Raw genomic sequence first — 18,307 nt, 5'->3', positions numbered from 1 at the left:
TTCCTTCCCAGTTACCAACCATACAGTCTATAGACTTAAGCAACAACCAAAACGAACTAGCTCCTCTTTACGATAAAAGCATACCTTCTCCCATATTTACTCCAATTGGGCTTGATCAACATCCCCTTAATATCCCCGATGGAAAGCCTTTAAGATCATCTATCAAGGTCCCCAATAAACATCTTAAGGGCTCCTGTGGCTCTCCGCTGAGGAAGAAAAGAAGAAAGTATGTATTAAAAAGGAGAATTGTTCCTCCCATTAATCCGATAAATCCAATACATTCCCAGCCTACTACCCCCCAAGAGGATGGAATAACGAAGACTATGAAAGACACGATTCCTAATTCAATATCTGTTCCTAGTTATGCAGGGTTATTGAATGATATTGATTGTCTCATAAAGGCTCTGATTCTCCCTCTTTCAGAAAGGATTATTAGATTAGGGGAGCGTGTTGATCAAATCCTTCAAGAGCAGAAGGGTATATCGCTCGGTAAACCTTATGCCCCTAGCAACATAACCCAGTCTACAAAAGCTCCTAAACAACTTAAGACCTGGAGTGGTACTCCTAAAGTAAATCCATCACCATTATCCGGGGTCCCTAAACCAGTTCAGCATAATAAACCTAATGACAAACTTAAAAATAATTTTGCTACAGTTACTAACATCATAAGCAAAAACACAGGGATCCATAATACTCATTCTAATCAGATAAAGCCCCCACTTACTACATCTCATAATGTCAAAAGAAGCCCAAGGGACATCGCTGATTTACCACCAGAGAGCCTAAATTTCGTCATTGTATTAACAGGGGTTCCTCCCCCGCCAGCTGGTAAGCATGAACCTCAGGACAATCTAAAAAACAAGGTTATTTACTGGCTGCGGAAACACAGACCACTTCCTTCGCACCTAAACGGCGATATCGTTTCGGTTAGGCGATGTAACTGGGTAGGCACTAGACCTAAGGATATAGATGGCGACGTGATCATAGTCAACTTTAAAGATCACAGACTAGCCACTTTTATCAGTGATTGGTTTCCCGGGATGGGTAAGGGGGGGATTTCAACGCATAACCTAGGTTATTTCTACCCTGAATCTATGCTGAAGCCACCACCATCTAATAAATTTCAAACGAGGAATACAATTCCCAACCTTAGGAACAACTGGTATTTAAAAGGCTCGTATGAAGCCTCAAAACCTCGGTTTCCAGCTCAAGGTCCGCACATGGGACACAATCCATCTTCCCTTCAACCTAGGCCCACCCCTTTTCAACCTAAGAGTCACAGACCATACGTTCCCTATAGAATAGATTTCCCAGTGATGACAAGGGGTCAGAACCCTCATGACTTCACTTACGTCCCTCGCTTCCCACTCTGCCAGCCAACCTATCAACCGCCAAAATATCAAAATCCTATTTCTAGTGATCATTGGGATAACTCTCAATTTTATAACCCCAAGGATGCCTGGAGTATACCTCTGGCTAATCTATTCCATCCTCTTTCTCAACTGGATGAAAATGAATGACATTTTGAGCCTTTCACAATAGAAAAGAGACCCGAGGGGCCCCAGAAACATCAGTTTACCACTACCCACCATCCTCTAGTAAGTCCATTGAAGGCGACTAGAGCTAATATGCGGTCGGGGAAAAATCCATCTAGAGATATTACGATGTCTAGCGTTGTCCCTTATTATTCTCAACTAATTCCCCAGAATTGTTCCATCGTCACTCCTAGGACCCCTTCTGCCATCTTAAACATACCATCTCTGCGACTGCAAAATTCTCCAGTAAGTGTAGGCAGTTTACATGCGGTTACTAGCAGGGTACCTTATTCCAACACTCTTCTATCATGGAACGTTGCAGGGTTAGCTAGTAAAGCCACCAACCCAGCTTGGTTGGATGACATACACAAGCATGATATCCTGTGCTTTCAAGAGACATGGTGTTATGAAGAACTACACCTGCTAGGGTATCAGACTATTCATTCTCCGGCCAAGCCGTCAACACTGGGTCACAATAAGGGTGGGCTCTGTATATATGTCTCAACATCCGCAGAGGTAAAGGTTAATAAAGTGCTTTCCAGCACGTTTTTCCAAATCCTATCTCTTACTTGGGGCCAAAACGGGAATATTGTATTGGTGAACTTTTATAACAATATCCCTAATAGTGAAATGGAGTCCACCATGTCTAGTATGTTCCGGCATATTGCTAGAGCTGTCGACCTATTTAAGGGGGCAAGAATAATCTGGCTCGGTGATTTTAATTGCATCATTTGTCCACACACCGATTCGGGTCTATGTGGTTTGGATGACCATGGGGGGGAGGAACCGACACATTTCGCCCACACAAAGATGGGGACGTTGTTAAATGGTATTGTTTTTAATTTTGACTTTTCCTTTGCTAATCAGAATTGTGTTCTCCCCGTACCTTTTGAGCCAACCTTCTTTGAAAGGGGTTGTAAATCAACTATTGATTTCATACTCATAACCCATGCTAACCAAGGGTTTATAACCTCGTGGGAAGTCGGAAAAGATGTATCCAGCGACCATTATCCCTTGATAATCGGTATAAACATAAAAGGGCGTTCTGAAAATAAGGGAATTTCCTGCACGTATCCATATAAGGTTGACCTAACTAAAACTAATGGCTACGTGATAAAATGGGAAAAAATTATTCCTAGTATGTTCTTACAAAAGCTGATCACTAACTGTGCAGCGGATGTGAACATATGTTTGGAGGAACGTGGGGAGCCCACTACTGTTTTGTCAGCCTTTGCAAATATCATATGCCATATTAAAAATTTGCTGACCCGTGTTCCCAAAAATAATCCCATTAGTCCTGAAGGTTGGTTTAACGGAAAGTGCACAAAAGCATTAAAAGCTCTGAAAGATGCACTGGCCCTGAAACCAAGATCCCCCCATAGAATTCGTGAGGCCAGGAAACTATATAAACTTGCAATGAAAGAAAGAAGACTGGCCTTAAAAAAGCAGGCTTGGGAAACACTGAGAGAAGCTTCTACACAGAAAAACAGCTCTCAGTTTTGGAGGCTGGTCAAAACCCTATATCAACCGAGGGACAATGGAAACAAGATAGACCTCGCTATAACCGCTGAAAGATGGCCAACCCACTTCAGGCAGCTATATAATCAACCAAGTATAGCAGATACTTCTTTACTCCCAGGGTCTAGATTAACCGTGGATAAAAGAACAACCAATAGTAGAGGCACACATTCCCCGTCTTATCCTTTTCCGATAGACTTAACCTTCACAATAGGAGAAGTCCAAGAAGCTATCAGGGAAAGCGCACCAGGTAAAGCAGCAGGCCCTGACTGTACCCCGGTAGACGTTTATAAGGCCGAACCGGATTTCTGGGCCCCTCTGCTTACTAATGTTTTGAATATGGGAAACCGAAATGGGTTCATTGAAACCTGGTCGGATGCCATAGTGGTACCTATTTTTAAAAAGGGCAGGCGGGATGACCCGACCTGCTACAGGCCAATATCCTTACTGGACGGCCTAATGAAAGTAGCAGGAAGGATCATACTAAAAAGACTTCAAGTATGGGAGGAAGACAATAATGTTGTGTCACACTTGCAATATGGGTTCAGGAAAGGTATAGGGACACTTGAACAGTGCCTAAACCTGTCTCTCCTCACCTCCAAATACACACAGGCTAGAGGCGGAGCACTCTTTATAACCTTTGTGGACTTGAGTTCCGCTTTCGACTGCGTGGACCACACATTATTGTGGTCCACGCTGGACGACCTGGGGATTGATGCCTGAATAATTACTTTTATTAAGGAGCTGTACAACAACTCCGGGGCAAGAGTGAGATACGGTAAACAGGGGGAGTGTACGGATAAATTTGCACTGTCAAGAGGGGTAAGGCAAGGCTGCATTTTGGCCCCACGGCTTTTTACGTATTATATAAATTCAGTGGGACAACATCTTTCCCTCTTTCCAAATGATTACCCTACTGTGAAAGGTTTACCAACACCCATCCTCCTTTACGCCGATGACGCGGCAATAATGTCTCAAACTCAAGTGGGTCTACAGAGGGCGGTTACCAAGTTTGCAGGTTATATGCAGGAGAGAGGCCTTAAAGTAAATATATCTAAAACATACACCATGCCATGCACTAGAAAACTTAATAGGGCCCCCTGTACTATATTTCTGGACAATTAAAAATTAGCTACCATTGATAGGTTTTGCTACCTAGGGGTCCTGTTTGACAGGAGGTGTGGCTGGAAGCCGGCGATTGCAGCCAGAAAGCTGGCTTTCACCCGCACCATAGGTGCCTTGCGCGCCTTTTCTGATAGACTAGGCGGGAAACCAATCAAGGAGCTGATCCAGATTTATCGGGCCAAATGCGTTTCCACAGCTACCTATGGTGCTGGCTTATGGGGTATCGAGAAGGATTGCACCCTGCAGTGCTGCGAAAACCAATTTATCTGCTATCTAATGGGAGTACCCAAAAGTACATCTACGTTTATGACGCACATCGAGACAGGCGTTAAACACCTGAGTGATATCATTAAGATGTCTCCATTTCTCCTATGGCACAAAGTGTGGACAACACATGAAGCTGGTTTTAACAGGGACCTCATAGAAGATTGCTTAGCCCTAGACGGGGTTGCTAACTTTAGATGGCTATCTTATGTAAGATTATTACTAACAGAATTAGGACTCCTGGAATATTTTGAAAATCCAAGATCCATGGAGGATGTCCCTAGATCAGCCCTCAAAGAAATAATAATTACTCACCTGGACACTCTGAGATGGAATCGTGAAAAACTTAAACTTACCACTCAAAATTTCCAGGAAATTACCCCCAACGAAGGCTTGCAAACTTACCTGAAGGTTGACCCCAGTCCGTTCAATCGAATGCTTCTGTCCCGCTTGCGTCTGGGGATTTTTTACCGTATGGTAACTTTACCTGTCGCAAACAACTGGTCGCCCACTAAGCTGATCTGCCCTTGTGATAACATCGCGGTGCAATCTAACATCCATATATTGTTCTTTTGCACATTGTACTCTAACCCCAGAAAATTATATTTGAAACCTTTACTTAAACGCTGGGGTTTAAGAAACTGTAGGCCAGCTTTTTTAAAATTGTTAAGATTAGAAGATGACCATGTGATATTCGCTGTCTCATGTTTTCTAAGATCAGTCATAAAGTATCGTAAATCTATGTGGCATAACATCTCTCCTCTGGGTCTTACAAAACCACTTGCTGTTGTTTGTTGATATTCCATTTTAAACCTATTTTAACGATGGTTTCTTTTGCAGCCCATATACACGTTTAAATTAATATGTAATATGTAGTAGTACGCACTTATTCTTTTTAATAATGTTTGTGAATTTTGAACTGATGTATCTGTTGTGCTTTTATGATTTTATTTTTAAATCGAATAAAGCTTATTTACTACTACTAAAACAATTTGAGCTGCTTATATCTAAAAAGGTGAATAGTGTTGACTTGAAAGCTTTTACTATGGAACATGTATTATTCGATCATGTTGTTGGTCTGTTACATGGTTAGATGTTCAGAAATACTTTACACTGTCAGAGCAATTAACTTCTGTAACCTCGTCCCACATAAGGTGCACAAATGTCCATAACTACAAACACTGAAGTGTCACCTCGCTAAACTAAAGCACACATTAGTGTTATCATCATTTCCGCAACCTAGCTGGACATGAGTATTACAGCTCCTCATTTCTTTACTATTTGTGTAATACTAACGTTCTAGAATTAGGAGTCTTGTTGCGTTTCCATGAATGGACTCCTAGATGATGATTAATTCTGTCTTCTTGCTTAATATGTTAGGTAATATTGGTAGCACATAACACTTTGATTACTCAGTTGAATGTGTTAACACCTCTGTGGGCTGTTCCCCTGCTCTAGTTGGACATTTTCATTGTTGGTATTATATGCTTCACCAGGAACCTCAAGTTAATGATATTTGGGGAATATGAGGGGAAGCACAGACCACTGACACTGAGCATGTGTGAAAGAGGCTGCTTTATTGAAACAATGTGCACACCACATATAATAAACCCTGGGCCATTGCCTTACAAAACTAAACCTCACTTTACTAACGATTTACCCACAATAAACTACCCCAACCCTAAAATGCCCAACCCCCCACAGATGTAAACCTTCGATGTTCTACCTCCTCCTAGGCTAAACTTCCCGACTTGAGGCCTTCAACCGGCCCTACAGTTTTCATGCAATTATTAACCTGTAACTAAGTTAACTGGTTGTTGAACCTTAAACTTTCTGTATCGTTGTGGTGTACGCTTGCCTACCCATTTCCTTTCAGCCTGGATTGCTGCTGTGAACAACAATAAACTTGAGTAGCCCATGCCAACTTCTCTGCCAACCCATGCCAACTTCTCTGCACCTGCTTCAAGCGACAACATACATAAACCATAAACCCTCAACACCTGTCTCCACAAAGCTAGGCCAGTAAGAGTCAGAAAAGACCTCACAAAAAAAACTGAAAACCCCTGACCTAAGGGATGGATGGGATGGAGATAAAAACCTTCTTGAATAACTGTTAGCCACATGGTACCAATAAACAATGGTGGCTGGCTACTTACAATGGCTACTTACAATGGCTGGCTTTATAGAGCTGCTAGCCCTGCAAGCCCAAAAGAAGCCCAAACAAGCCCAATAACCTCGTTGGGCAGCTAGGCTGCCACTATTCCCCAAAACTGCCCTGGATGTAGACCTCACAATAGTTGTCTGCCCCTTCAAGTTCCCTCTTGTACTAACTAAAATTTTAACTTGGCGAACAAAAGTAAACATATATCTTTGAATGGAATTAAAATAAAGGTGCATTTTCTGTAGCATTCCTGCAGTAAGATGAGCTTTCCAAAACTACTGGAAGAGGTCAGCAAGTTCATAAGGTTGAACTCACCATCTCTTGGCAATGGAATGCTGGGACCACTCCATTCACGATCTTTACTGGTTGCTCATTCTAAGGAAAATGACACGAAAGCAACATGACTTGCTCTATAGATAGCCTGAAGAACAGTAGGACTACTAAAGAATGCAGTCAGCCCAGGCTTTATGTTCTTTCTGCTGCAGTCGTTTGTCTTGTACACCTAGAGGGCATTGGAAAACTGTGGTATTATGATTGATTGCTTTCTCTTTTGCACCTTTCAGGTACTAAAATAGAAAAACAGGATGGGAAAGCAGAACAGCAAGCTTCGTCCAGAGGTGCTACAGGACCTTCGAGAGAACACCGAATTCACAGACCATGAGCTTCAAGAGTGGTATAAAGGCTTTCTGAAGGATTGTCCTACTGGACACTTGACTGTTGATGAGTTCAAAAAGATCTATGCAAACTTCTTCCCCTATGGCGATGCTTCAAAGTTTGCAGAACATGTGTTTCGCACCTTCGATACCAATGGAGATGCTACAATTGACTTCCGGGAATTCATTATTGCCCTCAGCGTTACTTCTCGAGGAAAGCTTGAGCAAAAGCTGAAGTGGGCGTTTAGTATGTATGATCTTGATGGAAATGGCTACATAAGTCGAGGGGAGATGCTTGAAATAGTACAGGTAAAAGCAATTTTCCATTCAAAATTATTTGCACTCCTTATTTGTCAACCAAGAACTAATGAAATTGGCGTATTCTGGCCTAATACATACATACATAGCTAAATGTATTTAATACATTATTCCCTTAGCTTTTTTGAGACCAGTGGATTGTACCAAGGATGGCGTAACACAAGGTTTCTGTTCCATCACCTATGGTAGATTTCAGCATCAGTATATCTTTATTTTTTCATTATTATATGTGAGCTGCAGTATTTGGCAATCAATGCATGACCAGTCCAACTGGGTTACTTGAAGAGAATGTAAGCAGTTTCTTAACAGTCATAGTCTTGTATTCTTGAAGGCACTTTGTTTAGAAATCTAACCTCGCTATTGCTAGATGAGACGTTTTTACGAATTTACCTAATCTTGACTCTGCTCATTCCAACTCATTTAGGTAACTTTTTTCACAGTGAATATGCATCATTTTTGGAGATGGAAGATTTTGTGTATTCTTATGTAGGTTTATGTTGCTTAAGAATTTTGTTTTAATTCTTGGATTTAATAATCATAGTAATCACTCAAATATATATATATATCAAGAAAATGCTTCCAAAAGAATGCTATACAGCACCTCCAGGAGAAACGGACACTTCAGTCAGGATTTTGCATTTGCAGAGTTTTTTTATTTCATTAAGAAGTGAATCGAAAGTGCCTCAATCTGACGCGTTTCGGCGAACCCAGTCACCTTGCTCACAAGATGAAAGTGATTAATTCCAAACAGTTTTTTAAACAAGTAACCACCAATAGAATTAAAACGGCTGTCATGTGACCTTTTATCAACATGGTTAAAAGACTTATAACCTTGGGTTAAATGTCGGAAGACAGACTAGCGTATTATGGCTCAAATCCAAACATTAGTTTTAAACATTCAAATACATTTGAAAATTGTTAAAACTCATTTACAATTTTCTTTTGCAAAGTGAGTATGGATCTCATATAACTGTATCAATACAGATAAAACATAACCGTAACTAATTAAACATTAAAAAATTGCTATGATGTGAAATTCAATCTTGGGCACATCTTAATTTCAATTTTAGTCTAAATGTATAATCAACGTTAATCGAATTCTTCTCATGTTTTAATTATCGGCCATGATATATATAAATTAACATCTTTGCGATTGTTTAGTCAATCTATGTTCTTACATGCCTCCTCTGTACCCCAGTCATATTCATGACAGACGAAAGTGCTAAGTGTAAAGTGCTCAAAAAGTGCTATTGTATTCCTAGTCGGGAAATTACAGTTCTCCACTGGAACTGTTTTGGAATAATGGGTGATGGGCAGCAGGGAAAGTTTTTATCTACATGAGCCCCCTCGCGGCCATCGCACGCCAACACAACCTCAACATAATCTCCTACGCCGACGACACCCAGCTGATCCTCTCCCTGACCAACGCCACCGCCAGAGCCAACCTGCACGAAGGGATGAGAGATGTAGCCGAATGGATGACGACCAGCCGCCTGAAACTGAACTCGGACAAGACGGAGGTCCTCATCCTGGGCTCCTCGCCCTCCGCCTGGGACGACTCCTGGTGGCCCCCCGCCCTGGGCACCGCACCCAAACCGACGGACCACGCACGCAACCTGGGCTTCATCCTGGACTCCTCCCTCTCCATGACCAGACAAGTAAACGCCGTCTCCTCGTCTTGCTTCAACATCCTGTGCATGCTACGTAAGATCTTCCGGTGGATCCCCACCGAGACGAGGAAGACGGTCACCCAGGCCCTCGTCACCAGCCGACTGGACTACGGCAACGCCCTCTACGCCGGAACCACCGCCAAGCTCCAGAAGAGACTCCAGCGGATCCAGAACGCCTCGGCCAGACTCATCCTCGACATCCCCCGATGCAGCCACATCTCCGGACACCTGAGAGATCTGCATTGGCTCCCGGTCAACAAGAGAATCACCTTCCGTCTCCTCACCCACGCGCACAAAGCCCTACACGACCAAGGCCCGAGCTACCTCAACAACCGGATCAACTTCTACACTCCCAAGCGCCTCCTCAGATCAACCAGCCACGCCCTCGCCGCCGTCCCCCGCATCCGAAGAGCAACAACAGGAGGAAGGTCCTTCTCCTACCTGGCCGCCAAGACCTGGAACTCACTCCCGACCGACCTGCGCCTGACCCAAGACCACCTCTCCTTCAGGAAGAAGCTCAAGACCTGGCTGTTCGAGCAGTAACGGCACCCCCCCCCCCACCCAGCGCCTTGAGACCCTACGGGTGAGTAGTGCGCTCTATAAATGACCTGATTGATTGATTGATTGATTGATTATCTACTCCTATATCAGTCCCATAGAATTCTTGTGATCATAGCAGTTTAAAGTTCAGACAGCCGTCTGTACCTTATAATCATCATAATCATCCATATATATATATATTCTCCAACCAAACCCGATCGTTTTTCGAAGAATCGGACACCAACACACAAGAGCACAATTAGCCATCCAGTTGAGGGTTTATTTTTTAAAACAGCATGACGTGTTTCGGCACACCTGCCTATGTATAACAAATCATGGTGGATGTGGTGCTTGTTGCCAAGAAAAGGCTCTTCCCCATGTAATTTAAGAATGCATGTGCTCTAGCCAATGAGAAGCTCAGAAGTCCTTTAAAATATAAAAACGCCTGCAGAAGCTAAATTAAGTCTGCGGACTGTAAAGGAAGTTCTTCCCTTGTTGCAAGGCATTCTGAGTCTGTGTCTCCCTGTAGAAGTTAGGTTTATTCTAATGTCAATCCTTATCTAAGTGGAAATGTGTATGAATTGAATTGTTATTCTTTACATATTTAATGGTGCTTAAATGTGTTGATAGCCCTCAGACTATTTATCAGACACGCCACATCCAAATTAGACTGCAGCCTCAATATTGAGACCATGGGCTATCAAGGGTCCGCAATTTTTATAGTCCGTGATCTTGTTAAATAGGCCATGAACTCACCACTTCCAAAATAGTGCCCGTAGTCTGTAGCTTTCGTAGAAAGACGACGGACTATAAGCTTTGTGAATCCATGTTAGGTCATAGTATGTGACCTTGTTACCAAGACAGCAGACTAAGTATCACAAACGTGGAGACCTGTGTCTCTCGAAGTTTGCAAACCCCAGTTCGGGTTTACAGACTTCACATCAAAAATATATCTTTCCTAAAAACGGTGATAGTCCCTTTGGTGGCCCCACTAGTTGTGCCTGGGGTCAGAGTGTGCTTACACCAGCTCCTTGTGTGGGCTTTTGTTTTTAGTTTTAGGATGCAGTGCCAGCTGCAAAAGAACATTTTATTTTGTGTTCACCCAATTAGAGTCTTTGTTTTTGTAGTCTATTTTTTTAGTCCACGAATCTGAAAAGGACAATGGTGTAAAAAAGCTCCCTATGATTATTTCGTTTTTAATTTAGTCCTCAGACTGCTCTCTAAACTGGGTTTGCAGACCATCCACAGATTAACAGCCCAGATATCTCTTACTTTTTAACCTTTTAAAGACCACTCCTGAAATAGTTTTACATACTAACTCCTAAACAGGTTTACACCAAATCCAGCAAACCCACTTTAAAGTTTTACGTTCATGCCAAGTTTATTGTAAACCAATTCAGATTTTTATGTATTGCAGAGCAAATATTCTTATAGAAATAAAATGGGAAAATGTCCTTTTTTTTACTTCCCTTCAAACCTTGCTTTACAGATCTGCACAAATCTTGTCAGGCTGAACCCAGATCAGATGAACATTATTTGGGGGTATGCTTCTTGCAGATTCCTTGAATGGCATCATAGTTATAAAGAAAACAAAAATAATGCCTTTCAAATGGAAAGTGTAGCCTAACCAGATTTACAGTTGTTATCACTAACAGTGAAATGTGCAGAGAATACAGAATAGGTGACTGTGTAATATGATCCAATATTGCAATCAAGGGGTTCTGGTGACATCATAAACCATTAGGCCAAAGGCCATGTGGTTTGTAAATGTCACCAGAGCCCCAATATGGTAATAGAGGTCCATATTCCACACAGTCCCCCTTATTGCTCATCATTTGTCAGATAGTTTGCAAAATTAGCCGATTTCACCACAAACAGTGGCGGCTGGTGACATTTGAAAGTGGTGAGGCTGCAAATTATTGTTGTGGCACACCGTGTGAGCGAGCGCAGCGAGCGACCCCGAACCACCCAAGGATGGTTTGGGGGGGTTCTCCCCCCGAGAAAATGTAGAAAAATTAGCAGGCAAATGGTGGATTTTGAAGACTTTCGGAAGCCATTGTGCTTAACAGAAACAGGCCACTGCCTCCCCTAAAACTATCATCAGTTCCAAGGCCTCATGAATAAACCATTCTAAATTGCAATAAACCACAATTAATTTTAACAATGTTGCATAAATAGGTTGGATCTGTCTACTGACCCTGTGCCTACGTCAGATAAAGTGGCATTCAAGCTAGCCCATCAGAGTAAAATGCCTACTTTTTCCACATAGAATTGAATATAATATTGGTTAGTGTTCATTCTACCTACAATCTATCTTTACAGAGGGAATATCTTTGGAGCAAAACGGTATGAGTAATCAACACCAAGGACCAAATATTTAAAATTGCGCCAGTGCCCACCTTTCAGGGGTCAACAGTGCAGAGGCCCAACTTTTAGGCGAGCAGACAGAACCAGTGTCATGGTACCTGGCAATAAACTTGCACTTATTTACTTTTGCCTTCCTCCATACCTCTCAGTCACTGGTCAAACAGTCTTCTATTTTGTTCCTGTGTATTTTCCATTTTTTGCCCGTAAACTCAGCATGCTTCCAGAAATCCAACTTATGTACGTTTAGACAGAGACCGTCCCAACTCTTTCAACAGGAACTGCAATGAGGCGCAAGCACAACACCTTAAATAACCTCAAACTCATCTATCCAATCTTTTAATAAACCCAGCACATGCCCTGCCACTTGTATTTTGGAGATTAGTGGGCCTTTCTGAGCGCAGTTTAGTTGGAAGAAGGGATGCTACTGTAATTGACAATCACGTTATAGAGAAGGGGTCAACTCAAAAAGTCAAAGGGACCTGGGTAATTATGCAATATAGAAAAAGTGGTCCCTGACCTAAAGTGGAATTATTCAAAATAATTATTAAAAAGAGAAACAATCAATGTCAAAAGCGATTTGCAGCAAACACTAGTATTTATTCACATAGTGTCTCTTAGCATTTCATTGCTTTTTTCTTTTTTGTAAATTGCTATACATATAAATAACATTCAGTGCCCACTGTACAAAAGGAGGGGAAGGGGTGTGCAGTGATCGGGATAAGTGCAATAGGAAAAAAGTGACAAGTCAATTGTATATTTCCATTAAACAATAGACAATGGCTTCTTGAAAGAGCACAAGCAGATTGGATCCAGAGTTCAGTTATCTTCTTCACAACAACACCACATTGAAACTGGTGTTCAAAATCATACTCTAGTCATGTGTTCCGGTATTCTGGTCTACGTTTCGACCCAAGTTGTAGAGAAAATGTCCCTTACACGGCGGGTCTTCTTCAGGACACGAGGGGAGGGGTGGGCATATCCGGAGTATAGAATTCTCATGGAGTCATAGTGAACGTAGTGATGGTCACAGGTCGTCTTGCAAGGACCTAAAATTGCAAATATTGGCAATTCAAAGAGTGGTTTCATCAATAATGAGGGCTACATTGTCCGCGCGTGGGAAGGTGTTTTGTTATACCTTGTGTTGTAGAAGTGAGTAATTGCAGGTTATCAATCCTTACTGATAATCCAGTAGGTCCTCATCCTTGGTGAAAACCTTAATAAACACTTTTAGCGTGATGGCCAGGGTACGTTTAAATTGGTAACTCGGCCACTGTATACTTGAGACATGGTCCACATCCGTTATAACTGCCTTAAATGCACCAAACGTGCCATAGCCGAGGTCCGTGTACATCAATGACATCAGCCGCTCATCGTCGGCGTATAAGGACCGCGTCCCTGGCAAACTTTCACCTTCACAACAGTTGTTCTGAAGGTGGAAGTTTGCCAGGGACGCGGTCCTTATAACGTCAAACTCATCTATCTAATCTTTTAATACACCCAGCACATGCCCTGCCACTTTTATTTTGGAGATTAGTGGGCCTTTCTGAGTGCAGTTTAGTTGGAAGAAGGGATGCTACTGTAATTGACAATCACAGCATCTAGGATAAAGTTAAACCTACAGCAATATACTCGGCCACATTAATTACAACCCAGACTGCGCCAACAAGGCCCAAGAGAGGCCTGGGCTGTCAGATGCATTAACGCTTATACGTGCCCAGTACCTCACGAACCAGATCCAAAACAGGTTATTAGAAAGCTTTTAAAACGTGTCAGATTATTATTTAGCAGCAGCCGAGGTGGTGGTTTTTCAGGCGCCTCATTAAAAATGCTTTCCTTTTAACAGTGTATAAAATCAAGTATGTATTGTATTCCTCACGTTTCCCTACATTTCTACTAAATAATAATTAAGAACAAGCAATGGCATAGCCAAGAGGTCTCGCCTTCGGGACCATAGAAGTGTTTAGCCATGCAACAGTTGATGTTGTTGCGCCAGGGATATTGTGCTGGATAACTAAACACTTATAAAGTCCCAAAGGTGAGACCTATTGGCTATGCCAATGCTTGTGTGCAATGTCTTTATTGTTTAGATACATAAACAGCTAACACATTCATGTTGCACTATAAGCATACCCAGAAGCATATAAAGACAAAATGTAGAGAGATATGCAGTGAGACAATACACAAAAGGCAACATGCAAACACAGGTGGTTGTCAATGGATGTGCTGATGGCTGTTAAGAGGAATACATAGTTAAAGAGACTGTTGGATGACTGTATGTGCATATTACGGTGGATTGGTGTTAATCACATAAGTAGCTTGATGCACATGCGAACATATGGGTGAACAGCCGGGTGTTAGAGGATGGATCAATGCGCAGCTAAGAGTGGATGGATATGTGCTTGGTTGAAGGTGGTTCAGGGATGAATAGGTATGGGTGGATATACAACTTTACGCAGATCCATGTGGATAACTGAGCAGGATAAGTGTGCGTTCAAGGGTGGTTGGGCCAAAGATTAAGTGAGTGCATAGCTGGGGGCATGAGTAAGGGTAGGATGTGTGGATGTAATTGCATAGGTGAATGGAGGAATGCATAAGAGTGGGAGTGGATGCCTCCATCAACATTTAAATAAAATGATTCATAGTTTGCTCATGACATTCTAAACATAAAACATTGGGACCCATAGAAGATTAGTGTTGAATTAGTATAGTGAAACATGCAGGTACATTTTAAGTAGTGGATAGGTTAGTCAGTTATTTGGATTTGGAATGATAGCAGAAGGATAGAGGAGGAAAAAAGGTTTGTATTTACAGCACAAGCACAGGATCACAAAATGGGAACTCTCTTAAAATCATGTAAGTGTGCAATAAGTGGTCTTAAAACAGGGACATAAACGAAATAGCAATTGATTCATAAAATATAGTAGCATGCCATAGGGAACATGTGTGGATTTGCATTTTAATAGTACATAAGCTTGTATGCAAGTGAACTTACTTTTTCAGTATAATAAAAGAGCTTTCATTGCCTACTCAAACTGTGACCCCATAAGCATAACCACTGTACTAGGCCCAGTTTAGTCAGAACCCCTATGTCAGCCTATTACAGTTCCGCATTAAAAATATCTGAAGTGTAGGGTGCAATTATTGAATTAATCTCAGCCAAATGTAACTACCCAGGGACGAATTCTAGTCTATTGCTTACTGTTCCAATACACACAGCAAGCCCCCTCTGCAAATCAGTATAGGCCCTTCTGCCCTCTGTTTCACTCGTTTTTTGTGCCCTTCTGCCCTCTGTTCCACTCTTGTTTTGTTGTGCCCTTCTGCCCTCTGTTGCAAACTAAACTACTGCGTGTGTTATGTTAGTGTTATTCCATGGTGGAGCGGAGGGATAAAGGGAGCTAGACTAGCTCACTACAATCAGCACAGTAGCAATGTTGTACACCAACATTTATCACACCGAAGATGGGTAGTCGCCATACCAAGAAAAATCAGTGATCAGCATGAAATTGGACTTCAACACATGCTCAACAATGTACTTGTAGAACCACATTTGTGAGTTTGGCTTCACTACACACATCATAAAGATATTGTACTACATACTCTGGCACACCAGTGTGTTCCATGCTCCTGCACGTACACAACAGTGTAAGAGACATTACATCGCATAGTCTTACACACCAGGTAGTTCCATACTGTAGCACCAGCACGCAATCGCACCAAAAATCTTGCATGTGGGTGAGTTCTGTGCTCACAGGCACACACAACAGCCTAGAGCCACTGCACAATATTCTCTTGCTCACAAGCCACTGACTGTTACAGCCAAAATTATGCCACAATCACGATTCACAATGTTCCGTTCGCACATCATCATTCTACCATAAATAGAATACAGTTGTACCTGTTGGTGACCAGTTTCTTGCATGGAATGTACATACATACATGTACCTTCATAATTGCAATATGAAAGTGTTTAATAACGATTCTCTTAGGCCCTTTTCACAGTTAAACAACACATCAGCAGCCATACACACTGAGATAGGTGGACTTACACACCAAAACACACTCTCAAACCGTTGCACTCATCAGCACTATTTACACACCCAGCACTCATTTAGTCTACTACATGGCTGGCTTGCTTCTCTCTCAACTGACTGCAGCATGGAGCGCGACACCAGGTAGGACAATGATCTTCCAACCACTACAAATCACTGAGCAGTGTGACCCCCGGTGTCATACTCCCTGCTGTAGCCACTTAAAGACCCTGCCGTGCCTTACAAAAATCCCAAGAGCCCATATGCACAGTGACTTCAGCCAAGCCCCTTACAAATCCAACTAGTAATACAAAGATAATAATGGAGGTTTCGAGCACGCATACCCAGCCTACAGAATTCACCCACCCTAACAAAGTCTCCGGTCCGCCTCCTGCCTTTCCCAGCTCTCTATGGTCATGAGATCTGTTGACTCTGCCCTGAACCACAGCCGTCAGCACCCAATGTTGGCCTCGGATGACAACTTATTAATTACTAACAAGTAGTAGGTAGGATTTTGTGGCGGCCATATTGGGTGTACTCTGGGACGCCTGCCGGAGTCACTTGGGAGCTCTGAGGTTCTAGCCGTCATAAGGACGATAGACGTCTTCAAAAGGAGGTCATGCTGACGCGCAGCAGTTACGCGCAGCGGGGATGCCGGATTCCCGCCGGAGTTACGCCTGAGTTCAGCCCGTCTGCGGCCGTCCGCGCTGAGGACGGGCTGCACGCAGGACACTCTCCTTCTACCCCACAGGTAACATCTGTCTATTCTTTTCAGGAGCTAGTGGCACTTAAGCCTGCTCTTTTGCCGTGTCACCATAGCTTTTCTCCAGAGGGTGTATTACACTCCTCCCTCTGTCGCACCTGTAAGTCGATCCTTTCGCTCCCCGTTGCCTTTAAAAGTAGACCACAGACCTCGCCGATATCTCAGAGTGCCATTCCATCTAGAAAGGGCTTTCTGGTCAACGCTAGGTCTGTTATAAAACACAATATAGCCTTTCACGAGTTTGTGACCGAAAGACAACCCGAGTGGGTTTTTGTGACTGAAACGTGGGCCTCTGACTCGTCAGGTCATGACTTACTACTGGCGATTCCTGATGGCTTTAAATTGCATAGACAGGATAGAATCAGACGTAGAGGGGGGGGCTGGCCATTCTTTGTAAAGCCTCTCTGTCCTGCACTATAAAAGCTTTGTCTGTTGCCTCGGACCCTTTTGAGGCACTATACTTCTCTATTCTATGTTCTCCCTCGGTTTCTTTCACCGGTATTCTCATCTATAGACCGCCTGGCCCTAGAGCCAGTTTTAGCGGTGAGCTCCTGAGAATTCTGGAACCCTATTTTGGTAAACCCCACCTTACCATTCTAGGGGATCTGAATTTCCACTTAGATGATTTGGGAGCCAATGACACTGCAACCCATCGGGCGGGCCATATTTTAGACGGTGTGTTTACTAACGACCTCAGACTCTCAGTTGGTCCTCCGGTGCCTTTGGTCTGGTCAGACCATCTGGCAGTGCCTCTTGAATTGGCACCCTTCCCAGCAGAGATGTCTTCTCCGGGTGCTACCAATAGAGGTCCCAAAAGATGCTACAGGAATATTACGAACGAAGCCCTTGCTCCTTATATAAGAGCTAGCGGGCACTCCTCTTCGAGAGAAGCTGGGGAAGCGGCTCAAGAGCTTATTAATTCCATCACTAAAGCTGTGGATGAGCTAGCCCCCGCATCCCTTCAATATTCGGCACGGCGTAAACCTTCAGCCCCCTGGTTCACGGAGCCGTTAAGGCTTCTGAGACAGAGTTGCCGGAGACAGGAGAGAAGTTGGAGGAAAGCCTGGGATCCTATTGAAAGAGAGGCACACAAACGCCTTTTGCGAGAATATAAGACTAGAGTAATTAAAGAAAAGCAGGAGTTTTTCTCTAACCTTACCACATCTCTCACTTCGTCTAGGGAACTCTTTAAGATTGTGGACTCACTGTGTTCCCTCCAAGTGCCTGATACAGTTGTGGGATCACAGGAGCTGTGCAATAATATCTCAGAGTTCTTTCATAAAAAATCGAGGATATATATCTCGCCTTGGAAACTCAGAGGAACACTTTGGGGGATCCTTCCTCCCTAACTCTAGCTAACTTAGA

At 42.9% G+C, this 18,307-nt stretch overlaps 1 protein-coding gene across 8 annotated transcripts in view; it reads left to right on the top strand.

Annotated features, from left to right (window-relative positions):
* Positions 1 to 18,307, top strand: part of HPCAL1 (hippocalcin like 1) — a 1,733,702-nt gene that overhangs the window by 1,515,018 nt on the left and 200,377 nt on the right. For all 8 annotated transcript variants that reach the window (XM_078647808.1, XM_078647811.1, XM_078647806.1 and 5 more), the window contains one exon: positions 7,167 to 7,565. In XM_078647808.1, the coding sequence (XP_078503934.1) occupies positions 7,188 to 7,565 (378 nt within the window). In that variant the 5' untranslated portion in view covers positions 7,167 to 7,187. The remainder of the gene's footprint in view (positions 1 to 7,166; positions 7,566 to 18,307) is intronic.

Source organism: Lissotriton helveticus, chromosome 6 (genome assembly GCF_964261635.1).
Source record: "Lissotriton helveticus chromosome 6, aLisHel1.1, whole genome shotgun sequence".
Classification (NCBI taxonomy): domain Eukaryota; kingdom Metazoa; phylum Chordata; class Amphibia; order Caudata; family Salamandridae; genus Lissotriton; species Lissotriton helveticus.
Note: the sequence above shows the minus strand (reverse complement) of the source record. Positions and strands in the feature narration are given on the sequence as shown.